The sequence below is a fragment of the Odocoileus virginianus genome, chromosome 30 (assembly GCF_023699985.2).
Source record: "Odocoileus virginianus isolate 20LAN1187 ecotype Illinois chromosome 30, Ovbor_1.2, whole genome shotgun sequence".
NCBI lineage: Eukaryota > Metazoa > Chordata > Mammalia > Artiodactyla > Cervidae > Odocoileus > Odocoileus virginianus.
Window position 1 is genome coordinate 4,850,783 of NC_069703.1, and position 17,832 is coordinate 4,868,614.

A 17,832-nucleotide genomic window follows, 5' to 3' on the forward strand; every position below is an offset into this window, starting at 1 on the left:
AAACTTTACCATTGTGCATTCCTTGCCTAAAGATATCCTCTTCCTCCCTTTCTTCCCTTTCTCGTGGGCAGGTATTTGAGAAGTTGTTTGCTAAGCCAAGCGTCAGTGCTATACCTTCATTAGTCTCATATACTTGTATATACTCATATACTCAGGCTTGTAAAATAATGAAAGATATTAACCAAAGATTACTCAGTCTAAGAATATTTAAAATTTTGCAAAATTTTACCATGATAAATGAAAGAATTCACTTTAGATTTAGGAGATGAGCATTTTGGACTTCTAAAAGGTAATTCTTAAATGTGAATGATATTAGTAAATTGAGTTTCCTTTATGAGTATGAACAGTTAGAAAACGGAAGTATCTAGCTCTGTGTTGATCAATAAAGTTATAAAGGGCAAAGACTGTAATTATTATCTTTTCAAGAAATAATTTAATGTTAGACACTATTAAAAACATGTTTTAATACCGAGCTAAAATTTATCTCACTGACAACAAAAAAAAATGAAATTTTTATTCTTTAGGCTAATCCATTACTTATTGCAATAGCCAACAGAAAAATAGGTATTTATAAAAACAAATATCACAATCACAGCAGACTGTTTTTTAAAAACTTTAATCTGTCAAATTTTATATATGTGTATATTAAAACGTGAATTTGTAACTTTTGGAATGCAAGCTCACAGAAAGTAAGAATTGTATCTTTTAGGGATGTTACTTCCTCTTTCCATACTTCCAATCATAAATACATTTTGCAAATGATAAACAACACTTCCTCTTTTCAGTATTACATTATAATCCCATATCTCTGTAAACAATTTCCTGGCAGACTGAATTTGGACACATCTGTTCAATGTCTAACCCTCAAATTTATTTCTGTTACAATGATTAATCAAGTTCATTCTAGCTATATGGCTGTAAGGTGAACCCCATGCTGAAACAACAGTGAAGGCCACCAATTACTATATTTCATGCATTAGTTATTATGTGTATTAATTAGTATTGCTTTTACATACCTTTTTGACAAGACTTCTGACTTCTCTGAATTTTCAATAGACAGGATGAAAAGGTTAATAAACCAGGTCAATGAGTATTGGTACATGGGCTCGATGTTTGCTAAATCAGCAATAGAAAAAAAGAGGATGGTGGAATGAACGGCGATAGGTCGATAGCCCATGCGGGTGCTGTCAATCTTCTTCTCTGTCTCTTCGGCTACTTCCTGCTTTTGAGAAATCTCATTAGCCAGAGCCTTGGAGGAAGATAATATCTTAATGGCAGTTTCATCTTCTAATATATTGCCTTCCGAAGATGAAAGAACTTCTAAAATCTTGTCTTCTATTTCTTTTAACTGCCTGGAATAAAAAAAAATTTCTCAGAAGAAGAAGAAATCATTAAAAATCACTTCACATATATATTCTTTTATAAGAAACAGAGAGCATGTAATCTAAAGAAATACATCACATTGTGACAAATATCTGGAACGGTGATGCCATATAATTAATTTCTTATCTTGCGAAATGTCAGAAAGACAGGTCTTTCTGCTCCACTTCCCTTTCTAATGATCGTTTATGTGGTAACTGGAGAGAGAGAGTAAGCCCATCTACTCTGCCATCAAGTAGCTCAGCTCCCAATTAAATAGAAAGTATCACTCCATTTATTTTCTGAAATTTTTCATGACTTATAGGGCATTACCCTTTCTACCTGTGATATAGATATTACAAGCAGAAAGTGATATGCAACATATTCATTCAGACTATGCTTCAGTGAAAACAGGTAACCTCAGCTACATAATGAATGCCAAAACTTTTGTGCTAAAACTTGGTGGAAGAGTTGAAAATACATTGCCTTGACTTGTGGCAGGCCTTCTAATCCTTTCAGTGCCTAAGATCTTGTATGTAAAAACTATACTTTGCAATGCAATTTTCTAAATTAACATACAGACTGTAATACCTTTTATTTTCCACTCAAGTCTTTCCATTCAATGTACCTATTAAACCTAACAACCTAGATCTTTAATATGTACTTTAACTGATTCTAAGTGATCTTGAAACAAATGGCAAAACCACTACAATATTGTAATTAGCCTCCAATTAAAATAAATAAATTAAAAAAAAAAAGAATGATTCTGTATTTTATAATGTATAAAACCTTTTGTTTTCAGCTCCTTGTAATATCAAGGCTTGCTTTTCTTCTTCAAGATCTGGCCTTTCTCGTGCTACGACAATTCCCAAAAGCTGATCCTGCATCCCTTCAGAAGTGATCATGAAGTTTAACAGTGTCACCTGTAAAGGAGGGAACGCAACAACTGCATCAGTCTTCCTGCTGAGAAAGCCTCTGCTTATGTGCTTCCAATCCTAACCTTAAAGTTGACTCTAACATCACAGTAGTATATGTGAGGAGCTTCCCTGGTGGCTCAGCACTAAAGAATCCGCCTGCAATGCAGGAGATGTGGGTTTAATTCCCGGGTCGGGAAGACCCCCTGGAGGAGGAAATGGCAACCCACTCCAGTACTATTGCCTGAAAAATCCCATGGACAGAGGAGCCTGGTGGGCTACAGTCCATAGGGTTGCACAGAGTCAGACAGGACTGAGTGACTGAGTACAGTATATGTGAAAAGTAAAATTTGGGGAGACCGTGATTAAGGATATAGACAAACTACGTTGTTGAATTAAAAACCTGGAAAAGTTTCTCATGCTCATAAATGTAATAACTGCAGAGAGCTGTGTTTGGTTATCAATTTATTTTTATTTCAAATTCGTCCAACTTCTGACAACCCATTAATCCTGAAATCAATTAGGATCTGGCTGCAGGCCAACCTACATGTTGGCTGGACCGGCTACAGTCCATGGAATTCTCCAGGTCAGAGTACTGGAGTGGGTAGCCTTTCCCTCCTCCAGGGGATCTTCCCAACCCAAGGATCGAACCCAGGTCTCCCGCACTGCGGGCGGATTCTTTACCAGCTGAGCCACAGGGAAGCCCTCGAGGCGCCTCTGCTGCTGCCGCTAAGTGCCTGGTGGTGTCCAAAAGCAGAGGAGATAAGAGGAACAAACAGAGACTTACAAGAAAAAAGAACACAGTGAGGACTTGTCATGAGTACAGAGTAGGTTTGCCAAAAAGTTCGTTCAGGTTTTTCCTAACGATGTTTCGGAAAAACCTAGGGGCTTCCCAGGTGGCTCACGGGAAGAGAACTGCCTGTCAAGCAGGAGACCAGGGCTCAGTTCCTGGGTCTGGAAGATCCCCTGAAGAAGGAAATGGCAACCCACTCGTGTTCTTGCCTGGGAAATCCCATGGATGGAGGAGTCTGGCGGGCTACAGTCCATGGGGTCACAAAGAGCTGGACACGACTTAGTGACTAAACAACAGCAGCAACCACAACATCCTATAATGTAATCATATCACAATATAGCACATTGCGTTATGGTACATTACAGTATGATACTCAACCACTATTATGAACGAAGGAATACACAGCTCACCAGCATCCATCAAGATGCAGTCCGCTAACCCTGCTTCATCTCAGCATTTAATCGCTCTTACACACAGGTCTCTGCTGCCTGAGTCTTAAAGTTACCCCTCTCCTGAGTCTTTGCCATAAGTGGGAAAGTAATCATGCTTAGGTCTCTCTTTTTAAAAGGCAAAAACCAAATCATCCACACAATCTCTTTCAGTTCTTGAAGGATCTCTCTTTGTGCCTTCATAACTATTAAATGCATAACTGAAAATGTCATTTGTATATTTTTTTGTCTATGCCTCACTTCATTCCTTAGTCCTCTACAATCTGCTCTCATTCCTGCCTCTACATATCCATCAATACTCACAGCAATAAATTATAGCAATTTTCTAGCTCTGGTCACCAATGGATCCATAAGCCAATAAACACCTGACCTTGGCTTAATTTGACCTCCCTTGTTCCGCCGCTTTTCAGGCATCTATCGTGCAGTCTTCTGCCTTCACATCCTGAATTAGGGTCTGCACCTGTGTCCTGAGCATCACTTCCCACTCCTCCCTTTCACATGCCTTTCAATGTACCCACCTTGACTGTGAAATCTCAGACACACAGACCATAAGCCATCTGCATAAGCTTCAGCCCTGACTGCTGAGTTGGGAGAACTTGTGATTTCCCACCTCCCTTGTAAGAGAACTATTTCCTGGGAGCAGGAGGTCGTTGTACCCCTGCGGAGTGACGCCCTCCTCCACCCGCAGCCAGGCACCTCTTCCACGGCACTGTCCTCCCATCAAACCTCTCGCCCAGCTTGCCCCACGGCAGGCCTTGGATGCCACCAAGTGTGATCACAGAGGCATAATCATACATTTATATGGAATAATAACCAACAATCCTTTAAACTGAGCAATCAAAAATGATTAAATGTTGTTATGCAATTCTCTACTGCTTCAGAATTTAGACATGGGAAAATTATCATTAACGTTTCTAAGAGATTTTCCCTGTGGGGCCGAGAAGCCAAGAACACAGATTACATTCGTTTCAGTCCCCAGACCAGCGTCACAGCGCTCAGAGGAATGTCTGTGTGACAACTTTTACCTCAGACACACAGAGGGGTTTATTCATATTCCATTAACACTAGATCTTTTGACATCAAGATTTTGCAAATCTAGTCATTTTGCTAACAAACATTTAAAACCACACAAATATGGCTTCAAATTTTATTTTCATTTAGATTCAAATGAATTATAGCAGCACAGTATCATCCCCTGGGTACTTCTGAAAGCAAAAGGTACATAAAAGATCCTAAAAATAAGATCAAGAGGAAGTATTTTAATTTGTAAATGAAAGCAAGTAACTGCCTCACTATGTTTTCTAATCCCTCTTTAATCAATCCCAGCAATTAAAAATAATGAAGCAATAAGACACTCTAGGGATCTCAAGGATTTCAATAATGAATCATAAAATAGTTCCCTATCCACAGTGGTTTATGACTTCAACTATAACTAGTTATTACTATACATAAATTATTATTTATGCTATCTGTGATATTTTCATAAATTTTACTGAAAAGAAAAAAAAAGATGTTCCATGTGATTTATTAAAAAAGCTTTTTGGTAATGCAGCTTCAGGATTTTATTTTCTTTTATGAGTCATTCTTTTCCACTTAAATTTGAAAGTTAAATAATAATTCTAATAGTTAACAATCATAATACTATTGCTGGGTCTTATAAGCATTTTACATAGATTATTTAGTCTTCATTCATATCCCAGGCTCCTCCGTCCCTGGGATTCTCCAGGCAAGAACACTGGAGTGGGTTGCCATTTCCTTCTCCAATGCATGAAAGTGAAGTGAAAGGGAAGTCGCTCAGTCGTGTCCAACTCTTAGCGACCCCATGGACTGCAGCCTACCAGGCTCCTCCGTCCATGGGATTTTCCAGGCAAGAGTACTGGAGTGGGGTGCCATTGCCTGCTCCGACTCTATGAGCTAGACACTGATTATTCCCATTTTATAGATGAGGGAACTGAGGTACAGAGAGGTTAAACAACACGGCCAAAGTCACACAACAGTAGGTGACAGACCGAGATTTGAACCAAGGAAGTCTAACTCCCGACCATGCTCTTCACTACTAGCAGATATTGCCTCTCCTAGTAGTACTTAACACAATTTTTAGGTGTTTAGATAACATATTTATTTTAATAATTAAAAGCAGTGGCTAAGAATTTTCATATTTTAACATTGTGTTTTTAAAACTAAGCTCAAGGGTCACTCCAGCTATCCCCCGTCTTCCAGGCTTCCCTGAATGTCCAGTCTAAAGTGTGTCCCCAACTCTGAATCCCGCTATGCCTTTCTAGTCATAAACAATGACATTATTTACAGTGTAAGCCTCTTGAGAGCTTTTCACCGTTCATGTATTTTCACCTTTGAGGGCATAAATTATTTCATCTTAGTGTTTTCTCTGGCCCTATAGAGAGATGCCTATGTTAATTTAAATATTTCTAATAATGAACAGTGTTCAAAATCTCTGGATAAATCTTGTCTCTATATATGTTTCCTTCAAAATCTGAATATTTCTTAACGTCCTCTCCTCTGAGCTTCTATAAATGAAAACTATCCTTCCCTCCCTCATTCATTCATTGTACAAAAATTTGTCAAACTTCAAATGCTGACCACGGATGGGAACTGGGAATAATGAATGGAATAAGCTCTTGCAGCTTGGTTACAGTTCAACATCTCAACTCATTTTAGTCACTGACTATAATTTTAACTTTACTTTTTAAAGGAATGTTTAGTATTTTAAAAGAACAAGTGATCAAAAACAGTTCCTTTAAGTAATTACATAAAATCAGATAGCAGCCACCTTATTCTGAGAAAGCATGGCGCTCTGTTCCTGAATCCTCATTCTAAGAATCAGCATATTATCATTTATGGTCAAGAAAGAACATGCATGTGTGCTATCTATTTTTAACAGTGAAAATCTAAGAATAATATTGATTGCAGAAATTAAATTATCATGGTCTTTCGTCACTGCATACTGAAGGCTCCTTTATTACTGACATGCACACACATGAACAACATTTGGAAATTATTATAGCAATTTCAGGAAACGCCAAACAAGGACAAAATCCATTTTACTTAGAAAGACCTGTTTTCCTCATGGCTCAGGAGGAAAATACAGGCTTGCAAAAGCTGATACAGAGACGTTAATTTTAGATACTGGCCTTTACTGAAGTTTCCGGAAGATAATGAGGATTTCTTAGCTTGGTAGTAATATAAAAGCGGAAGTCTGGTGAATATTCAATGGTGGAGTCCCCAAGTCGTATGCACGTACTTCCACCCTGCTTAAAGGTCTGTTTTAGTAGAAGAGGTTCCAGGATCGGATCCAGTTCTTCTCCCACATTTTCTAGCAACACTGGAATAAAATCAGAAAAAGATTTCATGTTATTTTAAATAGTGACTATAAACTTCCAACTCTCAAAATTCTTTCAGCCTTCTAAATTGCTGCTGTTTCTGGTTGCCCATAAAACTATTTTTGTCTTCTGAGTATAAAGAAGTGTGCCATACCATCATTAAAAAGTCTACAAATAACAAATGCTGGCGAGAGTGTGGAGAAAAGGGAACTCTCCTTTGCTGTTGGTGGGAATGTAAACTTGTGCAGCTACTATGGAAAACAGTATGCAGGTTCCTCAAGCAATTAAAAATAGAGTTGCCATATGATCCTGCAATCCCAATTGAATTCGAAAAGATACATCCACCTCACTGTTCATTGCAGCTCTTCTATTTTTAACCTGTTTTACTCATTATCGCTACACTCACAAACACTGGGCCCAACGTTGCCTTTCCTCATTATCCTCACAACTTTGAAAAGCATCCAGTATCATATCCTAGTTTTACAGATGAGGAAACTGAAGCAAGGTGACTACAATAAAGTTTTCATCTAGTGAATGATAAAAGCAGAAACTTGAACCAAGCAATCTGTCTCCTTACACAGCTCTCTTAACCACTATGTGATACTGCAAGCATTAAAAACAATATTCATGACTGCTAAAACTTGATAGGTAAAAATTATCATCAAAATTTGTATTTTGGGCTTGATGCTTTAGGTGCTCTTTGCCTAACTATACTTTTCCTTCTAGAAACTGTATGCTAAAATATTTGCCTATTTTCCTGTCATGGGGCATGTTTTCACCATTAGGTTTAGCTGCAAGTGATTAAAAAAACCCAATACTAGTGACACAAGCAAGAAGGAATTTCTCTGTCATGTAAAGAGGAGCCTGAGGTAATCTGCCCAGGACTGAAAGGACAGTGTGTCTAAACTCTCAGAGATCCAAGCTCCTGCTATCTTGCTGCTTCACCATTTTTGGCATATGGCTTTATCTTTGGGGCCAAATTAGTCTTTCAAAGAAAATGCACACTGCAATCATCAGGAAAAAAAAAAGAAAATAGAAAAGAAAGAAGTATCATTTAAGGGTATTTTCTGGGAATCACAAATGGCACTTCTACTTACATTCACAGAAGTTAGGAAATTTATTCCTTTACTTTGAATGGAATGTGCCCAGGAAAACACAGGAGATGCTAACGGGAAGGAGGCCAAGAATGATTATTATGGAACAGTGGGCACCAAGTGTCACAGTGTGTTAGCTTTTTAAACTTTATTTGTATTTTTAAATATAGGGTTATCATTACCATCTTTCTAAATTCCATATATATGTGTTAGTATACTGTATTGGTCTTTATCTTTCTGGCTTACTTCACTCTGTATAATGGGCTCCAGTTTCATCCATCTCATTAGAACTGATTCAAATGAATTCTTTTTAATGGCTGAGTAATATTCCATGGGGTGTATGTACCACAGCTTTCTTATCCATTCGTCTGCTGATGGGATCTAGGTTGCTTCCATGTCCTGGCTATTATAAACAGTGCTGCTATGAACATTGAGGTGCACGTGTCTCTTTCAGATCTGGTTTCCTCGGTGTGTATGCCCAGAAGTGGGATTGATAAATATTGTTTGTAGCAAACAATACCCCCAGTTTTCTGCTTGGTTTTAAATCTGTTTATATTTCTCTTTAAAATTCAACTTTTTGCTGTAGAAATTCTCAAACTTTTTTCAGAGGTAAAAAAAAAAAAATTTCTTGCCAATTTCACCCATCTTGTTTCATCTATTCCTTATCTCACCCTGGATTATTTACAAACAAATCCCAGTCATCATAAAACTTGATCTGCAAATATCTGAGTAGGAATCTCTGAAAGTTAAAGACTCTTATTTAAAAATTAATATATCTTAAAAATTATCAGTAATTCACAATTTCATCAAATATCAAGTCAGGGGATATGCTTACCCATTGTTTTAAAGTATGTTGATTAGTGTTTGATTGCTAAATTGGGATACAAATAATCCAGAAATTGTGATTGATATTCTCTAAGTTTCTTTTATATAATGTTTCTTGGCTTAAATTATAAATTTGTAGAGTCCATTCTATTATTCTTTACCTTAAAAATTTTTCTCCATTGTATATTTTCTTAGAAACTCCTTTTCCAAAGACAGCTTAGTTATTCCCTCGTGTTTTATTTTAGCATTTAGTTCTTCTCTTTTTGTCTTTCATATTTAATTCTTTAGATCATCTGAAGCACACTTTGGTATAAGGTGAGACTATGGTTTGATCACTGAAAAAACAATGCCTTACTCAAGTCTTTTGTTGTTTTGTGTGTGTGTGAAATTTTGTGATTTCTTTACTCTGCATTGTTAAAAGTCATCCGAGGTTTTTGTTTCATATGTGCTGTGTGCTAAGTTGCTCAGTTGTGACCCCATGGACTGTAGCCCGCCAGGCTCCCCTGAACATGGGGATTCTCCAGGCAAGAATACTGGAATGGACAACCATTTCCTTCTCCGGGGGATCGTCCTGACTCAGGGGTCAAACTCAAGTCTACTGCATTGCAGGCGGATTCTTTACCACTGAGCCACTGTAACTGACATCAGTTTTTGTTTTTGTTTTTTTAACGAATTATCTACAATAGAGTATTCCCTGCTGGCTCAGATGGTAAAGAATCTGCCTGCAATGCGGGAGACCTGGGTTCAATCCTGGGTCAGGATAGATCCCCTGGAGGAGGGCATAGCAACCCACTCCATTTGAGTGGGTTCTTGCCTGGAGTATTCTTGCCTGGAGAATCCCATGGACAGAGGAGCCTGGCGAGCTACAGCCCATGGGGTTGCAAAGAGTTGGACATGACTGAGCTACTAACACTACACTACTATCTACATTATCCTATCTGAGACTTCAAATTACTAGGGAAAAATGTGCAGAGTGTGTTCAGCTGTATAGCGTATTGCATTCAAAGTCGATTAATCAATTACTGAGCACTTACTGACTACCCTCAAAGAGCTTGGGTTGAGACACAGTTATATACACAATACTAAGGTCAGTTGTAGAAATCTGTAAAAGTTTTAGTCTCGGCACTTGATTGAACAGCTTGAGAGAGATGTCATAGAAAGAGGAAGGAATTCACCAAAGTGATGGAAGAGTACAGACAAGATGTGAAACTATGTCATTTTGTTACATGTACTGCCAGCTGACTGTATTCCCATCTAACCCTCATCCCATGCATAATCTCTGTCTCTCTCTTTAAACCAATAAGCTCAAAGACAGCACAGGCCAAGTCTGTATTTTCATGCTGTGTTTTCAGTGGCCGTGGCAGCTGCAAAATAAATATTTGTAAGATGAATGACTGAACAAAGAAATGAGCAAATGATAGAAACACTGAACCATAGGTAGTTCTGCCCAAGGAAGGCTCAGGTAATGACAAGTTTTGCTGTAAATGCAAAGAATTTTTTTCACAGAGTTAATGCAAAGCCATTAAAAGCTCCTCTATACAAACTGACTTCTTTTTAAAAAATTAAAAAAGTATTCCTTCATTTTTCCAGCTTTATTGGAGTGTGAACTGGTTAACTTATCAGAATATTAACCTGAATAACATTCTACACACACCTTGACCACTGGTGTAGCTAATACAGATGTACCTTTATTTTCTAGAACATTGGCTTTCAAAGATTTTCTTTAAGCAGCAGGATACTTTTTTCAAAGAGGATTCTATCTTAAAGCTCAATATAAACAACAAAAAAGGGAGGTCTGCAGATGCAGGTGGGTGAAGGCAAAACCTCTGCCTTCTCTACCCAGGCCACCTGGCAGGGATCAGAAGTCACTGTCCTGAAATAGGTCAAAACTTAAAGAGAATGGCAGAATCTTTAGTTGCTTATGTTTTAAAATTGTAATAATAACTGATTCTTTTACTTGAAGGCTAAATATAAAAACAGTTATAAAATCTGCCATCTGTTTCTCTTTCTATAATAGATTTAAAACTTTTCATTTCTCTCTGATGATTAATGTTAGAAGACATTGTGAATAATCATTATCCATTTTTAAAGTATTTCATTCCAAAAAGTAGGTTAAAGCAACTGTGAGTGACAGAGAAAGCCCTGGATAAAGGCAGAAGATTTGGGGACTAGTTTTAACGCTTCCCTGACCTGAAGACACAGTCTTAGTTAAACCACATAACATACTCTGTCAGCTTACTTACCTTGTTAATAAAATGTAGTGGTTATTAGAATTACTATTAGATTTTAGACTTTCATGGTCACAACTCCAAGTAAGAAATTTATTTTAAATCTTGATCTACTATACACATGTGCATATAAAACTTTTAAACTTCATGAAATAATGCTTACTTTATGCTATAGAGCTTAATGTGCTTCACTCCACTGCATTTCATTTACAAATGCTGGTCATGACCCCTAAGTTGGTTCTCTCTCCTACAGCTGTGACTCATAGTTTAAAAAACACTGGATAGATTGTCTGTATGGCCTTTCTCATTATACAAACTATATTATATGTAACTATGTATGATTCTAATGTAATTAAGAGATAATATAAGAAAATGTTGGCTTAAAACTCAACATTCAAAAAACTAAGATCATGGCATCTGGTCCCATCACTTCATGACGAATAGATGGGGAAACAATGGAAACAATGACAAACTTCATTTTCTGGGGCTCCAAAATCAGTGTGGCTGGTGACTGCAGCCATGAGATTAAAAGACACTTGCTCCTTGGAAGAAAAGCTATGACAAACCTATGAAAAAGCGGAGATGTTACTTTGCCAACAAAGGTCCACCTAGTCAAAGCTATGGTGTTTCCAGTATTCATGTATGGATGTGACAGCTGGACCATAAAGGCTGAGCACCAGAGAATTGATGCTTTTGAACCGTGGTGCTGGAGAAGACTCTTGAGAGTCCCTTGGACTGCAACCAGTCCATGCTGAAGGAAATTGGTCCTGAATATTCATTGGAAGGACTGATGCTGAAGCTGAAACTCCAATACTTTGGCCACCTAATGCAAAGAACTGACTCACTGGAAAAGACCCTGATGCTGGGAAACATTGAAGGCAGGAAGAGAAGGAGACAACAGAGGCTGAGATTATTTCATGAAGTTTAGACAACAGACAACTCGATGGACATGAGTTTGAGCAAGCTCCGGAAGTTGGTGATGGACAGGGAAGCCTGGCGTGCTGCAGTCCATGGGGTCGAATAGAGTTTCACATGACTAAGGACCATGCTTAAAATTCTCCAAGCCAGGCTTCAGCAATACATGAACCGTGAACTTCCAGATGTTCAAGCTGGTTTTAGAAAAGGCAGACGAACCAGAGATCAAATTGCCAACATCCGCTAGATCATCAAAAAAGCAAGAGAGTTCCAGAAAAACATCTATTTCTGCTTTATTGACTATGCCAAAGCCTTTGATTGTATGAATTATAATAAACTGTGGAAAATTCTGAAAGACATGGGCATACCAGACCACCTGACCTGCCTCTTGAGAAACCTGTATGTAGGTCAGGAAGCCACAGTTAGAACTGGACATGGAGCAACAGACTGGTTCCAAATAGGAAAAGGAGTACGTCAAGGATATTGTCACCCTGCTTATTAAACTTATATGCAGAGTACATCATGAGAAATGCTGGGCTGGAAGATGCACAAACTGGAATCTAGATTGCCGGGAGAAATATCAATAACCTCAGATATGTAGATGACACCACCCTATGGCAGAAAGTGAAGAGGAACTAAAAAGTCTCTTGATGAAAGTGAAAGAGGAGAGTGAAAAAGTTGGCTTAAAGCTCAACATTCAGAAAACTAAGATCATGGCATCTGGTCCCATCACTTCATGGAAAATAGATGGGGAAACAGTGGAAGCAGTGGCTGACTTTATTTTTCTGGGCTCCAAAATCACTGCAGATGGTGACTGCAGCCATGAAATTAAAAGATGCTTACTCTTTGGAAGGAAAGTTATGACCAACCTAGATAGCATATTAAAAAGCAGAGACATTACTTTGCCAACAAAGGTCTGTCTGGTCAAGGCTCTGGTTTTTCCAGTGGTCATGTATGGATGTGAGAGTTGGACTGTGAGGAAAGCTGAGCGCCGAAAAATTGATGCTTTTGAACTGTGGTGTTGGAGAAGACTCTTGAGAGTCCCTTGGACTGCAAGGAGATCCAACCAGTCAATTCTACAAGAGATCAGTCCTGGGTATTCACTGGAAGGACTGAGGCTGAAGCTGAAAACTCCAATACTTTGGCCAACTCGTGCAAAGAGTTGACTCATCGGAAAAGACCTTGATGCTGGGAGGGATTGGGGGCAGGAGGAGAAGAGGACAACAGAGGATGAGATGGACGGATGGCATCACCGACTGGATGGAAATGAGTCTGAGTAAACTCTGGGAGTTGGTGATGGACAGGGAGGCCTGCATGCTGCGATTCATGGGGTCGCAAAGAGTTGGACACGACTGAGCAACTGAACTGAACCGAACTGAACTGAAGGACTGAAATGAACTGAACTGATACATAAACCACATAATAAATCCTCAAACAAAAAACTGATATAAGTTGATTTTATCAGACACTGTCATAAGCACCCAAATTACAGTAATCATTTCTTCCTTGCACAACATACAAATGGGGAAATTGAGTCTCAGAAAGGTGACTGAACCAAGTACTGAGTAAAAGAGGCAGGTATGCTGATTCCAGAGCCAGCGCACAGTGGTCCTAATAAGGGTTAGTGAAGTATGTCCAATTTCTACTTTTATAACAGATATATTGCCTGGTCCTAGCCATTTAACAAGCAAAATATCTGATACGGAGATCAGGTTGTCTCTTTTTTGGTAACTCCATGTCATTATACTATCAGAACACCAGTCGGATGAATGAAATACTACCTGTGTAAGTGTTTGTGTGTCCATATACATAAAAACAACATTTTATAGGTAGACTTAGATTTTTTCACCTCATTCTTATACAAACCAAGTCTAAAATTGCAATTAATATATTGGTATGCAAAAATAAACTGTCAGTAAGTCTATTTGGTATATCTGTTTTTATTCTTTCCATGTGTCACTGGTTCTATTAGCAACTGGGATTTGCTTAACTTGTCCTGGGGCTAAACATGTTGTCCTTTCCTAATGTTGACAATTTACCTGGTCAAGTAAATAGTCAAAATTTGATACACAATATGGATTCAAAATGTGACTAATAACCCCAACGTATTCAAATCTTAAGTACTTTGGTTTACGTAGACAAGTGTGGCCTGTGTATAGAACTTCATTGAAAAATTCTTGGCATGTTTTTCATTTCTCCATTATAAATGGCAAGTCAGACACATAAAATGCATACCCACTTCTCTGCTACTTTTGTAGGGTAAGTAGAGAGAAGAACAAAGAAATAGTTGAAATAATGTGTTAAAATATTTTTGGCATATCAAGTGGCCCTTTTCATTGTAGAAGTACAGCTATCATGAGAACTAAGGAAGGGCAAACAACAGACAAAAATTACAACAGCTAAATTAGCTATACTAGGAATCAGCTAATTTAAATTAGAAGACATATCCCAAACAAATCTTGAGACAGAGAAAGCATCCTAACCTGTTAGACCTATAATCTCTAAAGTTCTCACTTGATTCATTATCAATAATTAATGAAAGATATGAACAAAGTAATCATTTAAGATGAGCCTGACTCAAATACCTTAAAAAAACCCCTATGTTATTTTGGGTTTACCTGTGCCCTTTCCAGATATTTCTGTAATGCATGTTTATTGTTCAACTACATACCAGGGGTACCAAACTGGATGCAGTTTTCCAAAGTTCTGACATAGTCAGGGTCACTTAATTTAATTAGGTGAAGACTATTGGTTTTTTCCATGTTCTTGATCCATTTATTAGCCTGACCTTGAGGATCTATCATCAGAGGCCACCTTCTTGCATTCCTGAAAGGGAAAGGAAGACAATTTGTCTCTATTTAAAGATGCATGCATCACTTTCTCACAGTTTATACTTTATAGTGTTATTTTATTTTGTAACTTGTTTTGAGAAACTGTGGTTCTTGAAGCAGAGACATTTAAATTGAACAGGCTACTAGAATGACAACTATAAAAGCCATCTGGCAAACTTAACACAAGTTCTTTTACTCCTTTTGGAAAACTGCAACTTCTTAAATGTTAAAGGATATTTTTGAAAATGTTTACTGTTCTTTCTACTTAAATCACAATGATAACCGTCAAGAGTACCAGAAATCAGAAAACTCTAGTTCTTCACTAGGCCCTGCTGTTTATCACTCTTGTGACCTTGGGCAAGCCATTTCATTTCTTCATCTTCTATCTGCTATCATTTGTTATCATTATAATGATATCATTTGATGTCATTACATCTGCTTTTATTTGCTATCATTTGCTATCTATCAAGAGGCAAAGAGAAAAGATGGAGACATCATATCTCTTTAATGGTCTAAAAAAAAGATGTGAAGCAAAATTTTGTATCATCTAAATAACCGTCATTGGAGAAGGCAATGGCAACCCCACTCCAGTACTCTTGCATGGAAAATCCCATGGACGGAGGAGCCTGGTAGGCTGCAGTCCATGGGGTCGCTGAGAGTCGGACATGACTGAGTGACTTCACTTTCACTTTTCACTTTCATGCATTGGAGAAGGAAATGGCAACCCACTCCAGTATTCTTGCCTGGAGAATCCCAGGGATGGGGGAGCCTGGTGGGCTGCCATCTACGGGGTTGCACAGGGTTGGACACGACTGAAGCGACTTAGCAGCAGCAGCAGCAAACTTCATAATGACAATCAACCCTTAAGTGTTAACACAATTGTTGACCCAGTAACTTAAAGGACTTGTAAACTTAATGTCACATTTGTATTGGATTGGTCAAAAATTCATTCGAGTTTTTCATAAGATGTTATGGAAAAACCCAAGTGATTTTTTTTTTTTTTTTTGCCAATCCAATTGTTCACTACATACTTGCCCAGAGACTGTGAGCTTCTTATGGACAGAAATATATTCTATGAAAGTCAGGATTTGCCTGATGAGAGAGCTCATACTTATTGCTTTATTCTCATTCATATCTCCTTTTTTAGGACAAGAAAAAGGGCAGTGAACCACCACAAGGCACCCAGTTTACAGTTCAGGGTGTCGTTGGGTCACAAAGAGTTACCCAGTTTCAGCCATCTGGACATAGTATCCAATCTCATAGCTTTCTACTTTCTGTGAAATGTAAACAGCATTAAGATTACCATTCTTCTTCTTTTTCTTAGAAGTTTCAATAAACACAAGTTGTCACTTTGGCCAGTTTCCCTAAAGATACTCTCATACTCTTCCATAAGTGAGCACAGCAAATTCATGCAGAGCATTAGAAGAGCAGGAGGAGGAAATAAAAGGTGACTGGGACCAAAAAAAAAAAAACAGCTGGGGGTGAATCAGGATAATATATTCATTTCCATCTCAGAATAATACAAACTTAGAGTTTCATTGGATAATTTGTCCCAAATGGAGGTAACCACAGTTCTCCAATATTAGCATTATATAATGTATTAATCAGCTTGAGCAGCCATAACAAACTACCACAGACTGCCTTAACAGAAATTTACTTTCTAACGTTTCTGGAGGCTGGAAGTTCAAGATCAAGGTGCTGGCAGAGGTCTCTGTCCTCGGTTTGCAGAAAACACAGACCTCTTGCTGGGTCCTCAAGTGGCCTTTGGTCTGCACGTATATTCACGCTATCTTTCCCTCTTCTGAGGAGGACACCATTCTCACTGGATAAGGGTTCTACCCTTATGACCTTATTTATTAACCTTAGTCATCACTTTGAAGACCCTATCTCCAGATATAATAACATAGTGGGTTACATCTTCAACATAGGATTTCATAGTGGGTGAGGGGACAGAATTCATGTTATAATATTAATTATATTGGGGAAGAAATGAGACCAAAAGAATAGTGCAATATCTTAGATGCAACAAACTAATAAAAAGGGGATGCTATCAATAAGAAACTAAAGGAAGTGAGAGTGAAACTACAAACAAAACTTATATTTATTTTTTTTTTCCATTTATTTTTATTAGTTGGAGGCTAATTACTTTACAACATTGCAGTGGTTTTTGTCATACATTGAAATGAATTAGCCATGGATTTACATGTATTCCCCATCTCGGTCCCTCCTCCCACCTCCCTCTCCGCCCTATCCCTCTGGGTCTTCCCAGTGCACCAGGCCCGAGCACTTGTCTCATGCATCCAACCTGGGCTGGTGATCTGTTTCACCCTAGATATACATGTTTCGATGCTGTTCTCTTGAAACATCCCACCCTCGCCTTCTCCCACAGAGTCCACAAGTCTGTTCTATACATCTGAGTCTCTTTATCTTTTTTTGCATATAGGGTTATCGTTACCATCTTTCTAAATTCCATATATATGTGTTAGTATACTGTAATGGTCTTTATCTTTCTGGCTTACTTCGCTCTGTAAAATGGGCTCCAGTTTCATCCATCTCATTAGAACTGATTCAAATGAATTCTTTTTAATGGCTGAGTAATATTCCTTGGTGTATATGTACCACAGCTTCCTCATCCATTCGTCTGCTGATGGGCATCTAGGTAGCTTCCATGTCCTGGCTATTATGAACAGTGCTGCGATGAACATTGGGGTGCACGTGTCTCTTTCAGATCTGGTTTCCTCAGTGTGTATGCCTAGAAGTGGTATTGCTGGGTCATATGGCAGATCTATTTCCAGCTTTTTAAGGAATCTCCACACTGTTTTCCATAGTGGCTGTACTAATTTGCATTCCCACCAACAGTGTAAGAGGGTTCCCTTTTCTCCACACCCTCTCCAGCATTTATTGCTTGTAGACTTTTGGATAGCAGCCATCCTGACTGGCATGTAATGGTACCTCATTGTGGTTTTGATTTGCATTTCTCTGATGATGAGTGATGTTGAGCATCTTTTCATGTGTTTTTTAGCCATTTGTATGTCTTCCTTGGAGAAATGTCTGTTGAGTTCTTTGGCCCATTTTTTGATTGGGTC

General features: G+C 38.3%; 1 protein-coding gene across 3 annotated transcripts in view; it reads right to left on the reverse strand.

The window, feature by feature from the left end:
• Nucleotides 1-17,832, reverse strand: part of DNAH7 (dynein axonemal heavy chain 7) — a 258,907-nt gene that overhangs the window by 54,072 nt on the left and 187,003 nt on the right. For all 3 annotated transcript variants that reach the window (XM_070458472.1, XM_070458471.1, XM_070458473.1), the window contains 4 exons: nucleotides 14,587-14,741; nucleotides 6,665-6,855; nucleotides 2,149-2,282; nucleotides 1,017-1,352 (listed from right to left, as the gene is read on the reverse strand). In XM_070458472.1, the coding sequence (XP_070314573.1) occupies nucleotides 1,017-1,352; nucleotides 2,149-2,282; nucleotides 6,665-6,855; nucleotides 14,587-14,741 (816 nt within the window). The remainder of the gene's footprint in view (nucleotides 1-1,016; nucleotides 1,353-2,148; nucleotides 2,283-6,664; nucleotides 6,856-14,586; nucleotides 14,742-17,832) is intronic.